Raw genomic sequence first — 22,170 nt, 5'->3', positions numbered from 1 at the left:
ACAGAGATTTTCATTCTCTAAGAACCATCGAGGGTGACTTTGTCAAGAGAGAACTCAAATTTGCAAGCGGCTGTGTTTTCCTAAGTATCTACCCTAGAACCAGAGCAAATGACTCTTTATGGTGACCTCTAGCGGACACGGGGCAGTCCTACAAAATTACGAAAAGTAGAAAGTAAAACCCTTCCTCAAGGTACTCCGTGGTCATAGGACCGAATCCTACCCCTTCACCCTTATATATTTTTTTCTTCCAGTGTTTGTTTTGCATCCTAACATCATCTCCATTACATACAACTCACGTGTTTCTTGCCTTTGACGGGCTGGGCTGCCGGTGTCCGATGTGTGAACTGATGTTTGAAATAATGTCTGCCAAGTCGAACCCCACTCCCCTTGGCTTTGCAGAGTGTGGTTGGCTTCACCAAGCTTTAAGAACGTCTCTGCTTTTGGAGGGTCGGTGCCGCAGTCGCACGGGCGTGCAAGGGGGGAGGGGAGGACTAGACATAGAGACAGCATTAAAAGGAGAATGCAAGACCGATGCAATGAGACATTCTGGGTTTTGCCAGTGAAAGATTCTCTCCGGACTGCCACCCCACTCCACGAGAGGCATCGTGAGAGCGATATAGGCTCCCTTTCAGGACCTGAGGCTGGAAAAGAGAAGGGAGCCGGGGCGGGTCCGCCGGCCCCTGGAGTCGCGCGCGGAGCGGGTGTGGGTTGAGGGGCTGGGTGCGCGGCCGCCTTCGGAGCGCACCGCACGTGGGGCGCCCCACGAGCGGAGAGGAAGCGCAAAGTCGGCAAGCAAAGCCGCGACTAGGTTGCTTGCTTTGAGAAATCCTTTAGGGCGGCCTTAGAAGCCGACCCGGGTACCGAACAGTCTCTGGCAATGGCTCATCCAGACGCCGTCTGCTCCCTACTCCCAATCTCGCACCTTGGTCCTCACCTCTGCACCCCTCCTTCCCGCCCCTCCTTTCGAGGACGGTTTAAAGGAACCTGAGAGAGGTGTGCAGGTCATTTCGATGGCCCCGGGGCTCCCCGCAGCCAGCATTACGCCCCACGCAGCCCTCCCGGCCACTGCGGGCGGGGGCGCACGGCGTCACGAGGCGGGGAGCCCGAGGTCCGGGGCGGGGCGCCGGGGAATCCCAGCCCGAGCGAGCCGGGAGGTGCGGGCGGGCGCGGGCAGGCAGGAGGTGCGCGCGGAGGGAGAAGAGGAGTGCGCGGAGCCGGCGGGCGAGGAGGAGGACGGCGAGGGAGGACGGTGAGGGAGGCCCCGCCCCCGGCTCCCGGAGCCCGCTCCTCGCCGCCGCTGAGCCCGCTCACTTTGCCTCTCGCCTCTGGACGGCTGCCGGGCTGCGTGCATCGGGGACCGGGGAGCCCTGCCCACGGCGCCTTGGCTACCTCGCGCCCTCCGGGAGGCCGGCACCGCCTGGAGCCGCGGACACCCACCGGGACTCTCGAAGAGCGAACCCGGGAGCGCGGGGCGGCGGCAGTGACACCGCGGGGGGATCCAGGCGGCGCGGGGCGCGAGCCCCTGGGGAGCGCGGGCCCCGACGGCACGGCCACCCCGTGCGCTCGGTGGGCAGGCCCCCGGGGCGGCCAGCCATGACCTTCGGGCGCGGCGGGGCGGCCTCGGTGGTGCTGAACGTGGGCGGCGCCCGGTACTCGCTGTCCCGGGAGCTGCTCAAGGACTTCCCGCTGCGCCGTGTGAGCCGGCTGCACGGCTGCCGCTCGGAGCGCGACGTGCTCGAAGTGTGCGACGACTACGACCGGGAGCGCAACGAGTACTTCTTCGACCGGCACTCGGAGGCCTTCGGCTTCATCCTGCTGTACGTGCGCGGCCACGGGAAGCTGCGCTTCGCGCCGCGGATGTGCGAGCTCTCCTTTTACAACGAGATGATCTACTGGGGCCTGGAGGGCGCGCACCTGGAATACTGCTGCCAGCGCCGCCTAGACGACCGCATGTCCGACACCCACACCTTCCACGCGGCAGACGAGCCGGGCCGCGAGCAGGCTCGCCCGGCCGGGTCCGAGGCGGCTCCCTCCCGGCGCTGGCTGGAGCGCATGCGGCGCACCTTCGAGGAGCCCACGTCGTCGCTGGCCGCGCAGATTCTGGCCAGCGTGTCCGTGGTGTTCGTGATCGTCTCCATGGTGGTGCTGTGCGCCAGCACGCTGCCCGACTGGCGCGCAGCGGCCGCCGACAACCGCAGCCTGGATGACCGGAGCAGGTACTCCGCCGGCCCTGGGAGGGAGCCCTCCGGGTAGGACGCACTGCTACTCTGCCCGTCCAGTCCGTCCCGTCCCGTCCGTTCGTTCGTCCGTGCCGTCCGTCCAGTCTCCGTCCTGTCTGCCTGGTGACCCTGCCAGGCTTGTTCCTGCCCCAGGAGACCCCTGGCGCTCCAACCCAGTGATGTGTGGGTCCCCAACCCCGCCCCTCTTTACCAGGCACAGCCAGGGTGTGCTTGGACCTCACCTTTTAGGGTAAAACCCCCAGGCTTTGTAGTTTAATTCTAAGCAAATAGCAACCTTCTAACTAGATTCCCTAAACTTTTATTGCTAATATGCAATAATTTACGCGATAATTCATTTTGAGCTAAGAGCACTTTGAAATATGTGCCAATACGGGTGGTGTTTGAAAAGATGATGTCTCGTTCCGTAGAAATGTGGTCTGCTGTACTGCCCATATATTCTGCACAGCCTTGGCATAATGTGTGCTGGGATGGAATTGCCGAATTCTGAAGGAGGCTAATTGAGCTTTAGACTCTGAATAATGGATGTCCGTGCCCTTTTCCTCCCTTCTTTCCGACCAAGTTACGGGCCTAGCAAATTCCTGTCCACTGTGTGGTATTAAAGATTTACGGTTTCATCCAAAGGGTCTTCAGTGTGGGGAAGAAAACAAAAATAGCCATTACTTTGGGAGAGAAGAAAAACTGAAACTTCCCCAAACCCAGAAGCAGGATTCGGTAGTTAAGTGTCTCCCCCACCCTCCCTTACTAGGATGAAAGGAAAATACTTGAATCTTTCCTGGGTTCGTACTTACCTCTTAATGGCGATAACACGTTTCTGTTTTTAGAACAAGTGAGTTTATTTTGCATATTTGGTGGGAGGAATAAGCAGACTAAAGTTGGACTTTCAGAGGAGACGGCCATTTTGGGCATAAAACCCAAACTGTGCAATCTCTTTTCCCCTTTGTTGAGAGTTCTTTGAAGGTTCCCCCTCTCCAATCACTTTCTGTTTTAATTTTTTTTTCCTCCATTCACTCTGAAGTCCAGGTCGCACCCCGGAGTCTTCCTGATGGGTCTGGGTGTGCTAGAGACCCTGGTGTTTGTTGGTTCAGCAGTGGATAGCTTCTGGAGAATACTCTTCCTCTAGGGAGTGAAGCTTTCTGTATGCATCTTAGGAGTAACTACAAGGGGCTAGTAGCAGAGACCATTACCAGTATGCCACCTGGGTGTGAAATCCAAGATCGATGCTTGGAAAAGAAGTAAATCAGGAAACTCATTATAATGTTTTGTGTGTTTGGTTCTGTTTTCACGTCACAGATAGGAATTATTTCCTTGGTGCCCCAAAAAGACAATGAAATTAACTTCTTTGAATAAATAAAGTGACCTTGATTTTTTGTGTTGGGGAACGTCATAAAAAATGAGCCCTGAGTTGACCAGCTTTGAAACGATTCGTCAACAGATACAGAACTCGAAGGTTAGTGATGGACCGAGCTCATCAGCAAAGCAAACAGGAGGGCTGTCTGATAAATACAGATTTTGAGGGAGTTGACTACATCGAGAGAAGTAAGCAAGAACAGGGAACTCAGTGAGTGGTTACTTTTTTTTTTTTGAAGGAAGGGGGAGTGTGGGGGAGAAAGATCATTCATGTAAAGCTTTAGACTGAATACTGATTTTAGATAAAAAGAGAAACCCAGAACGGAAGCGGGAGAGATTGGGGGAGGGGGCTGCAAAGGAAGGGAGAAAGATAGAGTAAGGCTTATTTGTGTATACGTATCTTAAGTACGTATATAATTATTCAAGTCAAACTGTTTCCTAGATACACAGATATTTCAGGCAAATGCATGTTTTTCTTGCCTTAATGGCCCAGTTTTAAGATTTTCCCTGTGAGTGTAGGTATAAGAAAGCCAGTGTCTGTAATCCCAGATCACACGGATGAGGATGTCGCACATGGCACAGGAAGCCTCCGCTGGCATTTTATAGTCTCTCAGTCCCTGCCAGCCTGTGGCAGCTACCGTGAGGCTATATCCTTTTGCTCCTTTGACCAGGAATCCACTAAGTAAAGCCAAAGTCCCCTCCTTCCCCTTGGAGACGTGCCATTAACGGTAACCTGCTAGGCAAGTGTCCGCTACGTATTTATGGCGCGGCCTCCCAGCTCACCAATCTTGTTTCATCTCATCACAGTCTGTCGCTTTTGAGTGCTCCACTTGCTCACTCGCTGCAGCTGTGACTTCCAAATACTGTAACTTTCTTGTGAAGAAAAGTTGACGCAGAACTCAGAGGCACAATGGGTTTCCAAGAGTTGAGTTCTTCTGAGAAAGCCGTCAAGGTCACGGAGGGTGGAAACAAGCCATCCTCGGAAGGTTGTGCACTGTCCGACACTGGCAGGGGGTGTCACTTATATAAACTGGTTTATGCAACCTGCACCATCCTGTGTCTTGCTTGAGAGCAAAATAGAGTTTTCCAGCAAAAGGAACAGCGTGGGCATAGGCATGAAACTTGTATGTTATGTTTAGGGAGTGAGAATCCAGTGATAGCGCGTGAGGTGGCTGGAGAGTATGTTTGAATAATGTGAAGAACTCTACTTTGCAGCCATGGCTACCTCTCGGTTGGTTTGTGTCATCTGTGCCGAGGCCTTACCTGTAGAAAGCAGAGAATGTGTTAAGTATGTACCATGGTTGGAGAGGGAGGAGATTGGACCCAGGAAAGATGACTAGGCGTGGACGCACACAGCTGTCATTCTTCCACAGGAGCTGGAGCCTGTGATCCATCATAGGGAGACCCGAGCTACATCACAGTAAGACCCTGTCCCCTGAAAGGAGCAGGGGGCTGGGAATGTTAGTTCAGTTGTACAAAAGCCCCTGGGTTCGATCCCCAGCCCTGCAAAAACAAAAACGAGTTCGGAAGTCTTTGCTAGGGGTTCAAGAGCTTGTGAGAATAGAGACCAAATAACAACTCTGGTCTATACGAGGAAGAAGTGAGATTCTTCCGAGCAGTGTAAAGAAGGAAGCCCCAGGCCAGGCTGATTCCGGGAGCTGGGAACACTCAGTACCTCTTTTCTGTCGAGTCTGTCCTGATCATTTGTCCCCAAGATGCCTCCGTGCCCCTCACAGTGCAGTTGCCAACCCCATGAAATGATCATTCAGGCTCACTTAGGTTCTCTTCAAAGCCTTTATGGGGAGATGTTCCCTCCCAACCCTGAGAGGTTGCTAGTTTGTACTATTTATATGTCATTTGTTACGACCTTCCTAGATGGCATTTCCTCGTAAACACATTGTAGCTCCTATGCTAGATTTGAAGAAAAGTCCTTGAAGGCAGGTAAACTCATTCATAAACCCCCCCACCACCATTTTTAAAAAAGATTTATTTATTTAATGTGCACTGGTGTTCCGACTGTATATACTCTGTGAGAGGGTGTCAGATCCCCTGGAACTGGAGTTAACAGACAGTTGTGAGCTGTCATGTGGGTGCTGGGAATTGAAACAGGATCCTCTGGAAGAACAGCCAGTGCTCTTAGCCACTGAACCATCTCTCCAGCCCCCCCTCCCCCTGCCATCTTATTTTCAAGACAATCTTATGTTGCCTAAACCAACAATTTTCCTGACTCAACCTCCTTAGTCCTGAGATCACAGGTGTGTAACATGCCAGCTCGGAACATGCTTTCCCTTCCTTAGGGGGCTTGGGGTAGCTGGATATTGAGACAGCATCTCGTGTGGCCCAGGGTGGCTTGAGATTCGATTGTATCCAAGGATACACTTTAAGGTGTTCGTCTTCCTGCTTAACTTGACCTCCCTCATGCTGGGATTACAGGCCTGTGCTACCATACCTGGCTGGGAGGGGGTGGAATGTGTGTGTGGGTGTGTACTACCATACCTGGCTGGGAGGGGGTGGAATGTGCACACACACAGAGGTGTGGGGGTGTGGGGGTGTGGGGGTGTACTACCATACCTGGCTTAGGGGGGTGGAAGGTGCACACACAGATGTGTGTGGCTGTGCATGTGTGTGTACGGGTGTGGGTTTGTAGTACCCCATACTTAGCTTGGGAGTTGGATTGTGCACACACACAGGTGTGTTTAAGCGTGTATGTGTGTGTGTACAGGTGTGTGTGTACTACCATACCTGGCCGGGGGAGTGAAATGTGCACACACAGAGATTTGTGTGGGTGTGTACAGGTGTGTGTGTGTGCACACACATGTGCAGGTTATGTGTGCAGAAGTGTATATACAGGTGTGTATACAGGTGTGTGTGCATGTAGAAACCAAAAATTAATGTAAGATGCCTTCTTAAGTCACTTTCCACCTTTTTTCGATTTTTGAGACAGAGTGCTGTGGGATAATGGTCTGTACCCTATCACTTGTATTTTAATTAAACATTGATTGGCTAGTAGCCAGGCATAAAGTAGAGGCAGGCGACCAGGCAGGAAGTAGAGGCGGGCCAACAATAATTCTGGGAAGAGAGAAGTTGCAGTCTACAGTCATCACCCAGACAGAGAGGAAGCCAGACACAGAGCAAGCAAGATGTGACTACCTCGCCGAAAAAGGTACCAAGCCACAGACAAGAATTATGGGCTAATGTAAGTTATAAGAGTTAATAAGAAGCCTGAGTTAATATGCTAATCAGTTTACAATTAATGTAGACCACTGTGTGATTTCTTTGGGACTTAATGACTACTGTGGGAACCGGGCAGGACAGAAACCCCTGTCAACAGATAGTGACCAACATGTGGACAACTGCATCCACAGAGAACCTGAGAGAGCTTGGGAACTAATTCTACACACAAAATAACAGCATTAAGCATGGTTTCTTGGTAGCAATTTCTCGGGCTTGCTCTCTTTGCTAGAGGCAAATACTCTCATTTAAGAGAAGCTTCCTGACTCAACTTTAGCTACAAAACCTTGCAGCTCTTTAAAGAGGTTCTGCTACAAAACACTTAACTGGTGTTGATGAAAAGCTGGCTGTGCGCTTTTGGTGTGGCAGGGACCTTGAAATGCCATAGAGTTGTGGCAATAAACATGGCTCTGGCCAGTACCTCTGCCATGAGGGTAGAATCTCAGAAAGCTAAGGAATGGGCTGGATCCAGCTGTCAAAGCCACAGCTTTAATCCTATCCATATTGCTCAGCAAATTAAAAGAGAGATACAGTAAAGATAGTTTCAGACAAAAAAGCCTCTAGACAATTTACAGTGTGTTAAAAAATATATGTAGGCTTGGAAAAGAAAAACAAAAGGATAAAGTCCTTAAAAGAAAAAAAGAGAGTAGTTGGGTATAGTGGCACATACCTTTAATCCCAACACTTGGGAGGCAAAGGCAGGCAGATATCTATGAGTTCAAGGACAACCTGGTCTACAGAATAAATTCCATTCCAGGACAACCAAAGATACACAGAGAAAGCCTGTCTCAAAAAGCCAAAAATTAAAAATAAAAATAAAAGAAATAGAGGTTAAAGTAAAGCCACGTAAAGATGAAAAATACAGAGAGTCTGGATACTGTATGTTATTGCGTTGTCTTTAAATTGTTTGATGACTGAGGAAGGAGCAAAAGCTGCTAAAAGACACTTGATTATAAATGCTGCTGGATTAAACCTCTCTCTCTCTCTCTCTCTCTCTCTCTCTCTCTCTCTCTCTCTCTCTCCATATATATATATATAATGCTTTGACTTTAAATTTTAAGTCAAAAGGCATGTTACTTTGGAGAAGAGGTTTTGCTTTAGCTTCCACAGGAAATGAGGGACTGTGGATTCATTATGTGTTAAGAAAAATCAGGTTTGACCAAGGAAGACCTTAAAACCTACCTCCATAGTGACATAGTTCCTTCGGCTGTACCTACTCTAAAAAAGCCACACCTCCTAATAGTGCCACTCCCCTTGAATACCATTTTCTTTCAAAGTGCCACACAGGTTAAAGAGCTGTTGGGATAAAGTTGTGGATTCATTCTTTATGAATTGAAATACTTTGTTCTCTAAGACCCTTGGTAAAAGACAACCACCTTTGCAGGAAAATGGATGGAGCTAGAAAACACTATTTTGAGTGAGGTAACCCAGACACAGAAAGACAATTATCACATGTATTCACTCATAGGTGGTTTTTAACCATAAAGCAAAGAAAAACAGCCTACAAACCAAACCAAAATCCCAGAGAATTTAGACAACAGTGAGGACACTAAGAGAGACTTACATAGATCTTATCTACGTGGGAAGTAGAAAAAGATAAGATCTCCTGAGTAAATTAGAAGCAAGGGGATCTTGGGGGGGGATTATTGAAAGGGGGAGGGGAGAGGCAGGGAAGGGAGCAGAGAAAAATGTGGAGCTCAATAAAAATCAATAAAAAAAAAGAGGAAAAAAAAGACAACCACCACGGCCTATTGTTCTCACAGAGCACTGCCTAGTGTTCAAGCAGATTTTTGCTGTTAGTTGAGGAAAAAATAGATGATAGTTAAAACAAATTATCATGAGGCTGGCTCTGGGCCAGCCTGGGCAAAACGTTTCCTGGGTGTGTGTGAGGGGATTCTGAGCATCCGTCACTGCGTAAGTTTCTGTGATTGGCAGGCCATGGGTGCACAGGTTCATGAGGTGGGGTTTCTAGTCTCCTCGAACTTTCTAGCCAGATAGTAGGGTGGGGAGACAGAAAACAGTAAACAAATGCCCGAGAATTTCAGATTGCAAAAGGTGACCTTGAATCCTGGGCAGACAAACTGGAGGGAAGGGGGTTCTGGGCAGGAACAACGGTGAATGCAAAGGTTTTGAGAAGGCAGGGGACCTGGCTTATAGAAGGACTGCCCACCTGCTGGACTGGAATTTACTCCCGGGGCAAATGTGTGGAAGAAGTTGGCAGAGCAGAGGAGCCCCCGCTGTGTGGAAGGCGCTTGCGTTTTCTTACAAGCATGACACAAACTTTGGAAATTTTTTAAAAATAATTTATTTTTATTATATATATATATATTGGTGTTCTGTCTGCGTGTATGTCTGTGTGAGAATTCCAGGTAGTTGTGGGCTGCCATGTAGGGGCTGGGAATTGAACCTGGGTCCTCTGAAAGAACAGCAGTGAGTACTCTTAACCACTGAGCCATCTCTTCAGGCACGGAAGTGTGTCTTTTTTGTTGTTTTTATTTTTGTCTTATGTATTTTATTTTATGCATGTTTTGCCTTCATGTATGTCTGTGCACCATATGCATGTCTGGTGCCTGTGGAAGTCAGAAAAGGACATGGGATCCCTGGTATTGAACCTATGGGTGTTTATGAGCTATCAGGTGGATTCTGGGAATCAAAGCCAGGTCTTCTATAAGAACAAGTGCTCTTAACCACTAAGTCATCTCTCCAGCCCCCTGGAGGTTTTCAAAAGGAACATATATGTTCTGATGTTTTTGACTTTTTCTATATATCTGTGATTAAGCCCAGGGGCCTCATGCATGTTGCCAAGTACCTGCTAAGCCATGTCCCCAGCTCCTTAGGGATCAACAACAGACAGATACTCTAAGACCTGTCAGGCAGGAAGGTGAGCCTCTGCCTAGGAACACTGTTCTGGAGAAGGTGAGAAGGGATTGGACTTGGATCAGTGATGTATTTTTTACGACATCTCCTAGGGCAGGTGTATCAGCTTTCCATCACTGAGAAAATACCCAACAGGAGCAACTTGCAAGGAGGGATGGTTTATCTTGACTTATGGCTCCTAGGGTTCAATCCATGGTCTTTTGGTCCTGTTGCTCTGGGGCAATGGCAGTGCGGCCCATCTTGGCTGGAGCACAAGGCATGGGACACTACACACTTCGTGTCCAGGAAGTAAAGTAGGAAGGAGCCAGGGTCCCAACAGCCCATTCAAGTATTCTACCCCAGGGGCCTAATTCCTTTCTCATAGGCTCCACCTCCTAACTCTTGTCAAAAGTATCACTGGCCAGTCCATCTTACCTGGCCTTGGGGACCTTCATAATGTAAGGGTTCCCTGGACTAGGAAGGAATCAGATGTGACTGGGTGAAGATGTCCTCAGACCTGCAGGCATCATGGTGCCTCTGGTCTGACCACTTCAGCCCACACATACTGAGCACCGAATACAGTTCTTTTCTATGGGGTCTGCTTCCTCTTTGGGGGATATCATGAGGAGCACCCCAGAAGGTGGATCAGAAAATCAGAATCAGAGAGCATTTCCCCTGCTGTATGACTGAAGCCGACTCGGGAGAGGGCTATGACATCATCTTAGCAAAGCTCTGTGGTGTGAACACTCACAGGCCCCCAGATGAACAAATGGAGTATAACTAATTCATCTTTGGCAGCGTTCTTTTTTTGCTTTATCAGAGTGATTAGATAGAGTAGATTCTCCAGGCAGTTTTGTCTTCTAGCTAGAGTTGAGATTCCTGTTCTCTTAGGCACTGTATCGTATAGAGAAGTTACTCTGTAAGATTACTAAGCTTCTGCCTGTTGTGGTGGCGCATGCACAAATCCCAGCATTCAGAGGGCTGAGCAGAAAGACTGCTGATCTGAGAGCACCCTGATTATGCCCTGAGACCCCAGGCTGGAGAGATGACTCGGTGGTTAGTGCTCTTGAAGAGGACCTGGCTCTGCTCCCAGCATCCACCTGATGGTTCACAGACATCTGCAGCTCCAGTTCCAGGGGATCTCACACCCTCTTTTGGCCTCCAAGGGTACTGCATGCATGTGGAACACAGGCATGTGTGTGTGTGTGTGTGTATATACACACACACACACAAAAAAAACCACTCATACATGTAAACTAAAAGTAAATAAATCCTTTTTAAGAATTGTGAAAAAATTACTAAACGTTAGTGGCTGTTTTTATAAAAAAATCTACCCTTTGATAGCTACTTCGGTCAGGCAGGTCCAGTATAATAGCTGTGCCTGCTCCCTTTATCTGTGGGCTCGTGTCCTCTCCGTCAGACGCAGTAGGATGACTCCGAGTTTTTAATCAGTTTGGCATTGCAAAGCCTTATGATAATTTTGATCTATTCTTTAGCCGTTCTTTGTTGCAGTTGCTTCATGTGGGGATTTTGATCTTTTATTTGTATTGCTCCGCCGTGGTGCTAAGAATTTGAGGAGCTTGTAAAGTGTTTAACTTTCTCGTGTTGCTTTAAGCCCCTGTTAAGAAAATTTCAGGAGTCAAAACGAAGCAGCGAGGTGATGGAAATTTAAAAATCAATTGTGTTATTTCCCCTGCCTTTGTGTTCAATATTACATAAACCCAATGGGCTTTGGACTATGTTAAAAATAAGAGCAGTATTGAAATTGCAGACGGAAGGTCTCCAGGCTTTCACGCGGCAGATAAGACGGTTATTTTTTTCAACTGGTAATTAATAGATCTCTGATAAGATTGGACATAACCCAGGGCCTCAGTTAAGCCCTCTTCTTTCCCCTGAACTTTCAAGTGTGGGGAGGGTTTTTATGTCTGCTGCCATTTGACCGTTCTGTGGAAAGTTTATTTTGTCAATGTCTTTTTTTCTAATAAAGGTTTTTTTTTCTCACTTTGGTGAGCAAATCATTTTAAATGCTCTTTTTGTTTATCATTTTTAATGAAAATGTCACCCACATGTGTTTGGGGGATGTAGAATGTCAAGCAATACCATGTCCCATTTTCCTCAGGCTCCATGAAGTTCCTGGGTACTCTTCCCGACCTCTCTCTCTTGTAGGCCAGGCTGGCTTTAAACCTCCTGAAGCTGAGGATGACCTTGAACTCTTGATCCTCTGTTCCACTTCCTGTATCTGAATATTCTTTCAGGAATTTTCCATGCATTACACACATAGATATGCACACATGCATGTAAACATATGCATAGATAAGAGTGTATATTATACATATGTTAAAAATATTCATAACTGGGGTTACTCTATAATCTTATTCAGTAGTTTTATCTTAAAAATGAACTCTATGTGTCTGTGTGTGTACATATGGGTATGTGCATACATCTGCAGAAGTCAGAAACACAGATTCTCTGGAACTGGAGTTAGAGGGGTTGGGAGCTGCCTGATGTGGGTGCAGGGAAGAAACATGGGGCTTTTGCAAGGGCATTACACACCCTCAATTGCCGAGCCATCTCTTTGGCCCCCAAGAATTTTCTTTTTATTTTTTCACTTAACAATGCATCTTGGAACTCTGTCCATATCAGTTTGTTTTTGCCTCTTCTTTCCTTTCTTTCTTAATGGAATTTGGCAGTATAGCTCAGGTTGGCTGTGAAATCCTGACCATTTGCCTCCCTAGTACTGGGGTTATAGGTCTACGACACCATGGCCTACTACTTTCTAATGTCTGGGTAGTATTTCAGTGTGTGAGTGTGCTATGATTCACTCAGTGAGTACTTGCCTGAGACTGTTTCAACAAGATGGTTTCAGTCATACAGTTTGGAAAATGGCCTCTGATTCTCCGCTCACCATCCACGGTCTGGACTTCTCTCTGCTAGACCCTTCTCATAGACCCTTAACATGGGGGCAGACCTACCTCATAGGCGAGAATTATATTCACTGTTTAATGAGTGGTCAAGCCAGAGGGATCCCCGATACATGTGGGCCTGGGGGCAAATTCACCAAGTAATGGGAAGTAGTAGCTCCAATAACATACCTGTGTGTGTGTGTGTGTGTGTGTGGTGTGTACACCAGCCCTAAAGTAGATTTTAAACTTTCTTGGCTTTAGCTTTCCAATTCTTTTCTTTGTTTTGTTTTATTTTGTTCTTCGAGAGACAGGGGTTTTTTTTGTGTAGTCCTGGCAGTACTAGAAATAGCTCCGTAGACCAGACTGGCCTTGAACTCACTGTTTTTTCCAATTCTTAGGCCATGGCTTATTGTCTGTTCTTCCCCCTTCTCTCTCTCTCTCTCTCTCTCTCTCTCTCTCTCTCTCTCTCTCTCTCTCCTCTCTTTCACTCACTCACTCACTCACACACAGACACACACAGACACACAGACACACACATACAGAGGAATGGATGACTGAATGATTATTGTTTTCTCCAGTGTGAACTGAACCCGTGCACAGACAAATGGCAGTCCATACTATTTTAATCATATGGTTTGGTTGTGAGTTTATAGAAGCATAAAATATGCTCAAATTTTCTGTGCATCCCCCCACACCCAGCTCACTGGTTGGATTTTTAAATAGAAAAAGAAAAGCTAGGTCTCTTGGCGTATAAACTTGTAAGGCTTCAGGCAGAAGCAGTGTCTCAAATAAAAGCCTGCAGACACTTTGAAAAACAAACCAAAAACAAAATTCCGACGTATTTTGTGACTTAACATTTTATCTTAGTTTTCTCTTGCTGTAGAGACACCATGACCATGGCAACTCATATAAAGAAAACATTTAACAGACTTGCTTACAGTTTAGAAGTTTAGTCCATTATCATCATGGCGGGGAGCATGGCGGCATGCAGACAGACGTGCTGGAGTAGTAGCTTGCAACAGGAAGTTGACTGAGGTGCTAGGCAGCATCCTGAGCATAGGAAACCTTCAAGCCTGCCCCCAACAGCGACACACTCCTCCAACAAGACCATACCCACTCCAACAAAGCCACGCCTCCTAATGCCACTCCCTATGAGATTATGGGGGCCAGTTACATTCAAATTACTCCACATTGTAAGGCATTCAGATTTCAGTGTCTGTGCCTAAGGTTTCACTGAAAAGCAGCTATGGTGATTGATTGTGCACTGTCTGGCAAATCGAGCAGTTGTAATAATGTGACCTTCAGGTCACATGATGGTGCATGACCAGAAGCCCAGCACTTGGGAGACAGAGGCAAAAGGATCAGGAGATCAAGTTCAAGGTCAACCTTGGCTATGTGTGACTCTGTCTCAAAAAGCAAGCCCCCAAAGAGACAACCTGGCTACCTACAGAGGAAGTCCATCCCCCCACACTCCCCTGCCTTCTGAAATGATGACCTCACTCAGATCTGAGTTCACACATTTAGTAATTCAGCATTCTTCAGCCCGGGGGCTCACACATGCTAGGTAAGAGTTCTACCTTTGAGTTGTATGCCTAAATCTTTTATTATTATTATTATTATTTTATTATTTTATTGACAGAATCTTACTGGGTTACCCCAGGTGGTCCACTGAGGCAGGACCTGTGATCATCCAGCCAGCCTCAGATAGGAGAGCAGACTTTTACCACCAGGCCTGGCCCAAGCTTGTACTTTTTCCTCTGTGTCCAGCCGAGAGTTCTCAGGCACAGTGCTTCTCTGGGCCTGAGTTTCCCACTTCGTAGAAATCAGCATAGCAATTGCTTCACCTTTTTGGGTGTCTGAAGATTAATGACTAACGGTTGTTTCTCGTGATTCTGGTGTCAGCTGCTGCCCTTGGATCCTACTGAGGCATCCTGACCCCAAATTGTTCTGCTTTCTCTTTACTGAAACTTATTATCCAGTCCTAGTTGGGGTGGACTGAGGACTTTATCTACGCTCTGTGCTTGATAAAGGGAAATCACATTCTCAGCTGGCAACCACTCTGTTCATTCAAGGTTTGCCTAATTCACATGTATGTATGTATGTATATGTGATTTTTTTTTGAAACAGGGTCTCACTATGTAGCTCTGGCTGTCCTGGAACTCGCTATATAAGCCAGGCTGATATTGCACTCACAGAGATCCACCTGCCTCTAGCCTCCCAAGTGCTGGGATTAAAGGTGTATGTCACTATGCTCAGCTTCATGCTGGTTTTTTGTTTTGTTTTTATTTTGAGATAAGGTCTTGCTAAGTTGTCTAGGCTGACCTGGAAGTTTCTATGTAGCCCAAGAAGGCCATAGCTTCTCTCTCTCCCCCTCCCTCCCTCCGTCCCTCCGTCCCTCCCTCCCTCCTTCCCTCCCTCCCTCCCTCCCCTTCTCCCTTTCTCTCCCTCCCTCTGTCTGTCCATCCGTCCCTCCCTTCTATTTTGATTCAATTATTGAGAATTTCATACACACCCACCAAGCACTTTGATCATATTCATCCCCCTCCCTTCCCCTCATTTCTAAGATTCCTCTGTCAAGATATTTATGCCCGGGTTCTGGCTCCGACACCTCGGAGGTTCACTGTGTAGGAGTAGACTGTGAGATGGCTGGGTACAGTGGGTACAGTCACAATTGATTGCTGCACCCTGAGTTCACATGTACCCTGTGCTGGTAAATGTGTGGTGAGTGCGGAGGGGATGGGCGACCAAACCCTGAATTCATGGACTAGGTCCTGGTAAATCAGGGCAGGCACTTTAGCAACGTGTTGGAAGTTTATGATTTTAGGGCCCTTAAGATACCTTAGTGCAGTGCGTCCCCCCTCCCTAATGCTGTTCCCCTTTAGTACAGTTCCTCTGGTTGTGAGGACCCCAACCATAAGATTATTTTCGTCGCTACCTCATAGCTGTAATTACTTTAGTCAGGAATACTACTGATACCTTGATACTCCACATTTTTTCAGGGTTGAATGTGGCGCAGATTATTTTCTCTGAAATGAATGAGGTAAGTGTTTGAGGAGACCAGTGGGCAGTATTTGTAGCTATTGATAAAATTCAACCTTGAAGGTGAATTCCTGGCCATGGTGATGTGAGCTTGTGGTTCCAGCACCCTGGAGGCTGAGGTAGGAGGGCTGAGGGTGTGAGGTTAGCCTAGGCTACAGGGTGAGTTCCAGGCCAGCCTCAACCCCACATCCAGCCCTGTCAGCATTCTGTAATCTGCATCACTCGGCCCATTGGTATACTCTGTGTGCAGTCCCAGACGACACACAGCTGTGCTGCAGAGGAACTCATGCCGCGCATCAAAGAGACCAGCACACAACTCTGAGATTCCATCTTACACCTGTAAGGATGGCCAAGATCGAAAACACTGATGACAACTTATGCTGGAAAGGTTGTGGGGTAAAGGGAACCCTCCTGCATTGCTGGTGGGAGTGCAAGCTGGTACAGCCTCTTTGGATATCAGTGTGGTGATTTCTCAGAAAATTAAGAAACAACCTTCCCCAAGACCCAGCAATATCACTCTTGGGTATATATCCAAAGGATGCTCAAACATACCACAATGATATGTGCTCAGATATGTTCATAGCAACATTGTTTGTCATATCCAGAACCTGGCAACAACCTAGATGTCCCTCGACTGAAGAATGGATAAGGAAAATGTGATACATTTACACACTGGAGTACTATACAGCAGAAAAAAATAACATCTTGAAATTTGCAGGCAAATCGATGGAGCTAGAAAACATCATATTGAATGAGGTAACTCAGACACAGAAAGACAACTATCACAGTTTTGTTCCCGTCCTGTCACATGGTGAACACCTTTGCTCGTGCACCTTGCGTGTGGCGCAGAGCGAGTGAAGGAAATGAGGTGGGCCTCACCTCACGTGCCCGACAATGCCAGGAATGGTCTTAGGTTTTTTTTTGTCTTGTTTTTCCGAACACGCTGAGGTAATGAGTGTCTTCAGTTCAGGGGAGATGCTGGGCAATCTGTGGAGCTGGTGACGTGATGGGGAGCGTTGGGGATCCCAGCTCCTGGTCCCGAGTGTGTTTAGCTGGAGACCCAGTTCTCCCTGCATAGCACACTCTGTCTTTGGGTGCATAAATGATGCATGGGGAATTTTGACTCATATTACAAAAGCCAAATTAAAGACCAATTTGAACCTAATTGATAGTTATTGTTATATATGTCATTTAAGAACTAAGTTCAATAAAAAAGGTTTTTCACAATCCCTAGAAAGATACAAATTAAATTTCACCAGTTAACAGTACAGTTTACAATGGGTTTTTAAAACAAATTGTTCCAATTTCTCAATTAACCTGTATAATTTATTTAAATGTTGGTAGTAAGTTATTACAGTACATCTTCTGAAGGATTTTTCTTAAATATGACAGACTTGAAAGTAAAACAAAATTCAGGCATTTTCTTTTTAAATGAAGAATTTCTTATGCCAGTCAAAATGTGTTTTTCTTGAATAGCAATTACCAAAGCTTAAGCAGAATAAGTCAGGCATGTAAAATAAAAGAAACATGCTTTACCAAGGGGATGTCCGTGCTGGTACGTGGTCTCAGCACTCTGAAGCCGGAGACCAGAGGCTTGGGAGTTCAAGGTCAGCCTTGACTATGGTCTGAGGCTAGCTTGTACGCTTGGATCCTATCTCAGTGGAGTGGGGGAGGAGGAGGTAATTACGCATAAGAGAGTCTCTAGGGAGTGAAGACACACAGATACACAGATTATAGACCTGGTGTGGCCACGCAAGCATATTTTCCTGGCATCTCAGAGGCTGAGACAGGAGAAATGCCTCAAGTTCAGAGATAGCCTGATCTACATATTGAGTTCCAAAACAGCCTGAAATGCATAGAAGAGTCCCTGGCTCAAACACAAGTATAGATTATAGAATACCAAACGCCACCACACACCGTCTAAGTTCACCAGGCGCCTCCTTCCTACTGAAATCCACAATGCGTAGTGGGGCAAATAATGACGTGGAAGCTTATTATTAATTATGAGATTTTGGCCTTTTGCTTTGGCTTGTTCCCAACTAGCTTCTTATAACTCAAATTAACCTGTTTCTATTAATCTATGTTTTACCACTTGGCTTTTTGCCTCTCATTTATTCTGTACACCCGACTTCCTCTGTGTCTCACTAATGATCTTGCCTTTCTCTCCCCGGAAGTCCCACCTGCTCTCTCCTGCCTAGCTACGGGCCTGTCAGCTCTTTATTAAACCAACCACAATGACACATCTCCACACAGTGTAAACAAATATCCCGAAACAGCGGTGACTGTCTTCTGACTTCTGTACATTAGAAATCCATTTAAGGACTGGGGAGGCGGATCAGTGGGCAAAGGTACTTGTGCCGGTTCGTCCCTGGAACCCACATGGTGGAAGGAGAGAACTGATGCCCACAGTGGGCTTCTGACCGCCACACAGGTTTCAGGGACATGTTCGTGTTCCTTCATACATACAGATAAATAAATTATATGTGTATGTGCTTATAAGCCGAGTGTGATGGTACATGTCTGTAATTCCAGCACTTGGTAGGCTGAGGCAAGAGGATTGCTATGAATTCAGATGTAGTCTGGGTTACATAGAATGATCAAGTCAAGCCTGTGCTACATGGTGAGATGAAAATATTTATATGTATGCTCATACATATATGTTCGTGCCTATTAGCTTTTCATTACTATGATAAATATCAGACAGTCAACCTACAGAGAGAAGATATTCATAGTTTGGGAGGTTTGGGAGCCAGGCCTGATTGGGCCTGTCATTCCTTCTGTGTCTTTGGACGCTTATGATGGAGCAAAATTGCTCACCTCAAAGCAAAGGAAGATAAAGAGCCTGGTCCTGCTTTTCACTTCCAGGTCACACACTCAATGACCTAAAGACCTCCCACTAGCTCAGCTCCACCTTGTAAAATTCCCGCCACCTCCCAGTAATAGTACCAAGTGGCAAGCCACGCCTTTAACATGGGTGTTCCGGGGGCACACCCTGCACTCAGACTACACTGGAGTTTCTATGACTGTTAGGAATGATGTCACAGCCCAGCCTGCTGCTGGCCCTTTCTGTTGTGATGTTGATGTTCATAGCCACGGTCCTTTCACTTCATAATAGGCAGGGATGCATCTGTACGTCTGTCTGTAGAAACCTTCCCTTACTGCGGTGCTGCAGTAAATGGCATCGTTCATGTCTCAGTGCGCAGATAGGACCTGTTTGTAGACGGAAGATAGCACATCTCTCCTGGCAGCAGCTGGAATTGGTGCACGGATTGATGCCCTTACCGTCAGGGGAGTAATGGCCACAGTGCTCAGCGTTCTAGCTGGCTTCCATGACCAGACTCACATTGCTGATTTGGTACACATGAAATAGCTTTTAAAATCAAGTTTTTTGGGGGGATATACTTTATGGAGTATACAGTATTTTCAAGCATTCCGTTTGTTGACATCGGACACATGTATTCATGTGCTTGGGGATTCCCCCACAGGCAGAGGGGCTCCACCGAGGAGCACCCAGATAGGACTCGGGGCCCATACAGGTCCCTCTGTCGTCTGAGGGCCTGTCTCCCACCTTTACACTGGCGACCCCAGCACTCAGAGGTAGAGGCAGGAGGATCAGTGGTTTAAGGTTATTCACTATTTAGTGAGTTGATCTCCAGCCTGGGGCATGTGAAATCCTGTCTCAAAAATCCAAAAGAGACATTTTTTTTCTGCTGTGCCCGCCAGTAAATGCAGCAGACTCTGCCAGCACACACCTTCTCTCATTCCCTGCCTCCGGTGCGCAGCCTCCTGCCTCCACCCTAAGTGCTGGATTAGACATGCCACACCGTGCATGGCACCTGGTCAGCCCTTGATTATTTACTGTATATTTATTGTTTTATGACTTCCTCAGGTTTTCTCTCTGTGTCCTGTCTTCCTGACAGTGTTTTTGGTTTCTAAGTTGTGCACAGTGTCCTTGACCAAAGACACACTTCAGGGACTTAGATTTTGAATGCGTTGATTATGTCCTGCGCTCTGGCACAGCCAAAGTCTCTAGAGGCATCGCTTGATTTGAGTTTGATCCTTGGCCCCATAAAAACCCAATTTCATATTTGCCATCGAGGCCACGGCCTGTCTGCTGCTGACAGGGGTGCTCCCGCAGTGTGGGGAGAGCCTGGTGAGCACCATGGAGCAGCTGTGCTCCCACTCTGGGGAGAACCATGTGAGCTGTTAGGCGTTTTGGTTGTGTGAAGTCTTTATCAGTACTGACCTCAGTAGTTTTAGTTCTGTTGGATAGGTGTTAGTATTGCACTGTGCTTTTCATTTCTCTTCTTCTTTCTTTTTAATTTTTTATTACTTATTTAATTTTGTTTGTTTGGTTTTTAAGATAGGATTTCTCTGTATAGCCCAGGCTGTCCTGGCACTCCTTCAGTAGACCAGGCTGACCTTGAATTCAAAGACCCGCCTGCTTCTGCCTCGTGAGGGCTGGGATTCAAGGTGTGCGCTATCTGGTTCCCTCCCTCCCTCCCTCCCTCCCTCCCTCCCTCCCTCCCTCCCTCCCTCCTTTCCTTTACTCCCTTCCTCCTCCTGCCACCCCCCCCCGTGTGTGTGTGTGTGTGTGTGTGTGTGTGTGTGTGTGTGTGTGTGTGTGAGGTCTATAGCCCACTTAGCCTGGAATGCTCTGTGTAGCCCAGGCTGTCCTCAAGTTGATGATGATCTCCTGCCCCAGCCTCCAGAGTGCTGACATTTCAGATGACAACCACCACACTGAAGTAATTTTAATTGTCTTGATAATAAGAGTGCTGATCATTTCAATGTGCATATTGGCATTTTACATATCTTACTGTGAGTGCTTGTCCAAATATGCACCTTGATTTTTAAAAATACTTTTATTTTATGTGTATTTTGGCTACATGTATGTCTCCACAATAATGTGTACAGTGCCTGAAGAGGCCAGCAGAGGGTAGCAGTTCTCCTGGAGCTGGAATTACAGGCTGTCATGAGCTGCCATATGGGTGCTGGGAATTGAACCCAGGTCCTCAAGAAGAGCAGCCAGTGCGCGTAACCACCAAGCCATCTCTCTAGCCCCTGTAGCCTATTTTTTAAATTTTGTGTTTTTGCATTTATTACTGAGTTTTAGGAGTTTTTCATACATTCTGGATGCTTTGTCAGATGTAAGTTCTTTCCCCGTCTCCACTGGGGACTTAGCTAGTCATTTCCATGTGTGTGCACACACACACAAGTATGTGTGAGCCTGTTTACACATGTGCAGGTGTGTGTGTGTCAAGTGTGTGTGAGCCTGTTTACACATGTGCAGGTGTGTGTGTGTCAAGTGTGTGTGAGCCTGTTTACACATGTGCAGGTGTGTGTGTGTCAAGTGTGTGTGAGCCTGTTTACACATGTGCAGGTGTGTGTGTGTCAAGTATGTGTGAGCCTGTTTACACATGTGCAGGTGTGTGTGTGTCAAGTGTGTGTGAGCCTGTTTACACATGTGCAGGTGTGTGTGTGTCAAGTATGTGTGAGCCTGTTTACACATGTGCAGGTGTGTGTGTGTCAAGTGTGTGTGAGCCTGTTTACACATGTGCAGGTGTGTGTGTGTCAAGTGTGTGTGAGCCTGTTTACACATGTGCAGGTGTGTGTGTGTCAAGTGTGTGTGAGCCTGTTTACACATGTGCAGGTGTGTGTGTGTCAAGTGTGTGTGAGCCTGTTTACACATGTGCAGGTGTGTGTGTGTCAAGTGTGTGTGAGCCTGCTTACACATGTGCAGGTGTGTGTGTGTCAAGTGTGTGTGAGCCTGTTTACACATGTGCAGGTGTGTGTGTGTCAAGTATGTGTGAGCCTGTTTACACATGTGCAGGTGTGTGTGTGTCAAGTGTGTGGTGGTAAAAGGCTAACCTTGGGTGTCGTCTGGAGCTGTCCACCTTGCTTTGTTTGGGGGGAAGAATTGACACCATTTTGCTCTTTGGCGACAGAATCTGTCCCTGGGACTGGCTTACTGACAAGGCTAGGATGGCTGATCTCGGTCCCCCAGTGCCTGGCTTTGTCGTGAGAACTGAGGATCAAACTCCGATCTTTGTGCTTGGACAGCAGTTTCCTCACCGGTCTCCTAGCCCTCTGGTTTATTCATTTCCTAGAATGGCTTTTGTTTTAAGATGGAGTCTTGCTGTGTAGCCCTGGATGTCCCTTGCTGTGCAGCTCAGGCTAGCCTTGTACTCAATACTTCTGCCTCCCATGTATACATAGCTTCTAATTGTTTTCTGTCTTTTGAAAGATTTACTTGTTTATTTCATATGTATGAGTATTTTCCCTGTGTGTATGAATGTATAGTGTGCACATACCTGGTGTGAAGGGGAACGTGAATAAAGTAATCCCACACTAGCTCTGAATAGGGTATAATAAGAGGTTCTTTATTTAAGGGGGAACTCAGATCACCATGGGGAACAGGAATGAAATCTGCATCCAGGTGTGTGTGTGGGGCGCAGTGGGCATGCATCTTTTGGTACCCAAAACTACGCCCAACCTGGTCCAGCTCTTCAAAGGCCATTGGCTGAAGGAGGTTCCCCATCACCTCCCCCTTT

General features: G+C 47.2%; 1 protein-coding gene across 2 annotated transcripts in view; it reads left to right on the top strand.

Moving 5' to 3' along the window:
* The first annotated feature begins 864 nt into the window (after positions 1 to 864).
* Kcng3 (potassium voltage-gated channel modifier subfamily G member 3) overlaps positions 865 to 22,170 on the top strand; it is a 47,658-nt gene continuing 26,352 nt past the window's right edge. Inside the window, exon 1 of one of the 2 annotated variants that reach the window (XM_075955165.1) lies at positions 865 to 2,249. In XM_075955165.1, coding sequence (XP_075811280.1) covers positions 1,594 to 2,249 — 656 coding nt within the window. In that variant the 5' untranslated portion in view covers positions 865 to 1,593. The remainder of the gene's footprint in view (positions 2,250 to 22,170) is intronic. The other variant, XM_075955166.1, reaches the window with a different exon arrangement.

The sequence above is a fragment of the Microtus pennsylvanicus genome, chromosome 21, assembly GCF_037038515.1.
Source record: "Microtus pennsylvanicus isolate mMicPen1 chromosome 21, mMicPen1.hap1, whole genome shotgun sequence".
Taxonomy (NCBI): domain Eukaryota; kingdom Metazoa; phylum Chordata; class Mammalia; order Rodentia; family Cricetidae; genus Microtus; species Microtus pennsylvanicus.
This window is presented reverse-complemented; position numbering and strand designations above follow the sequence as displayed.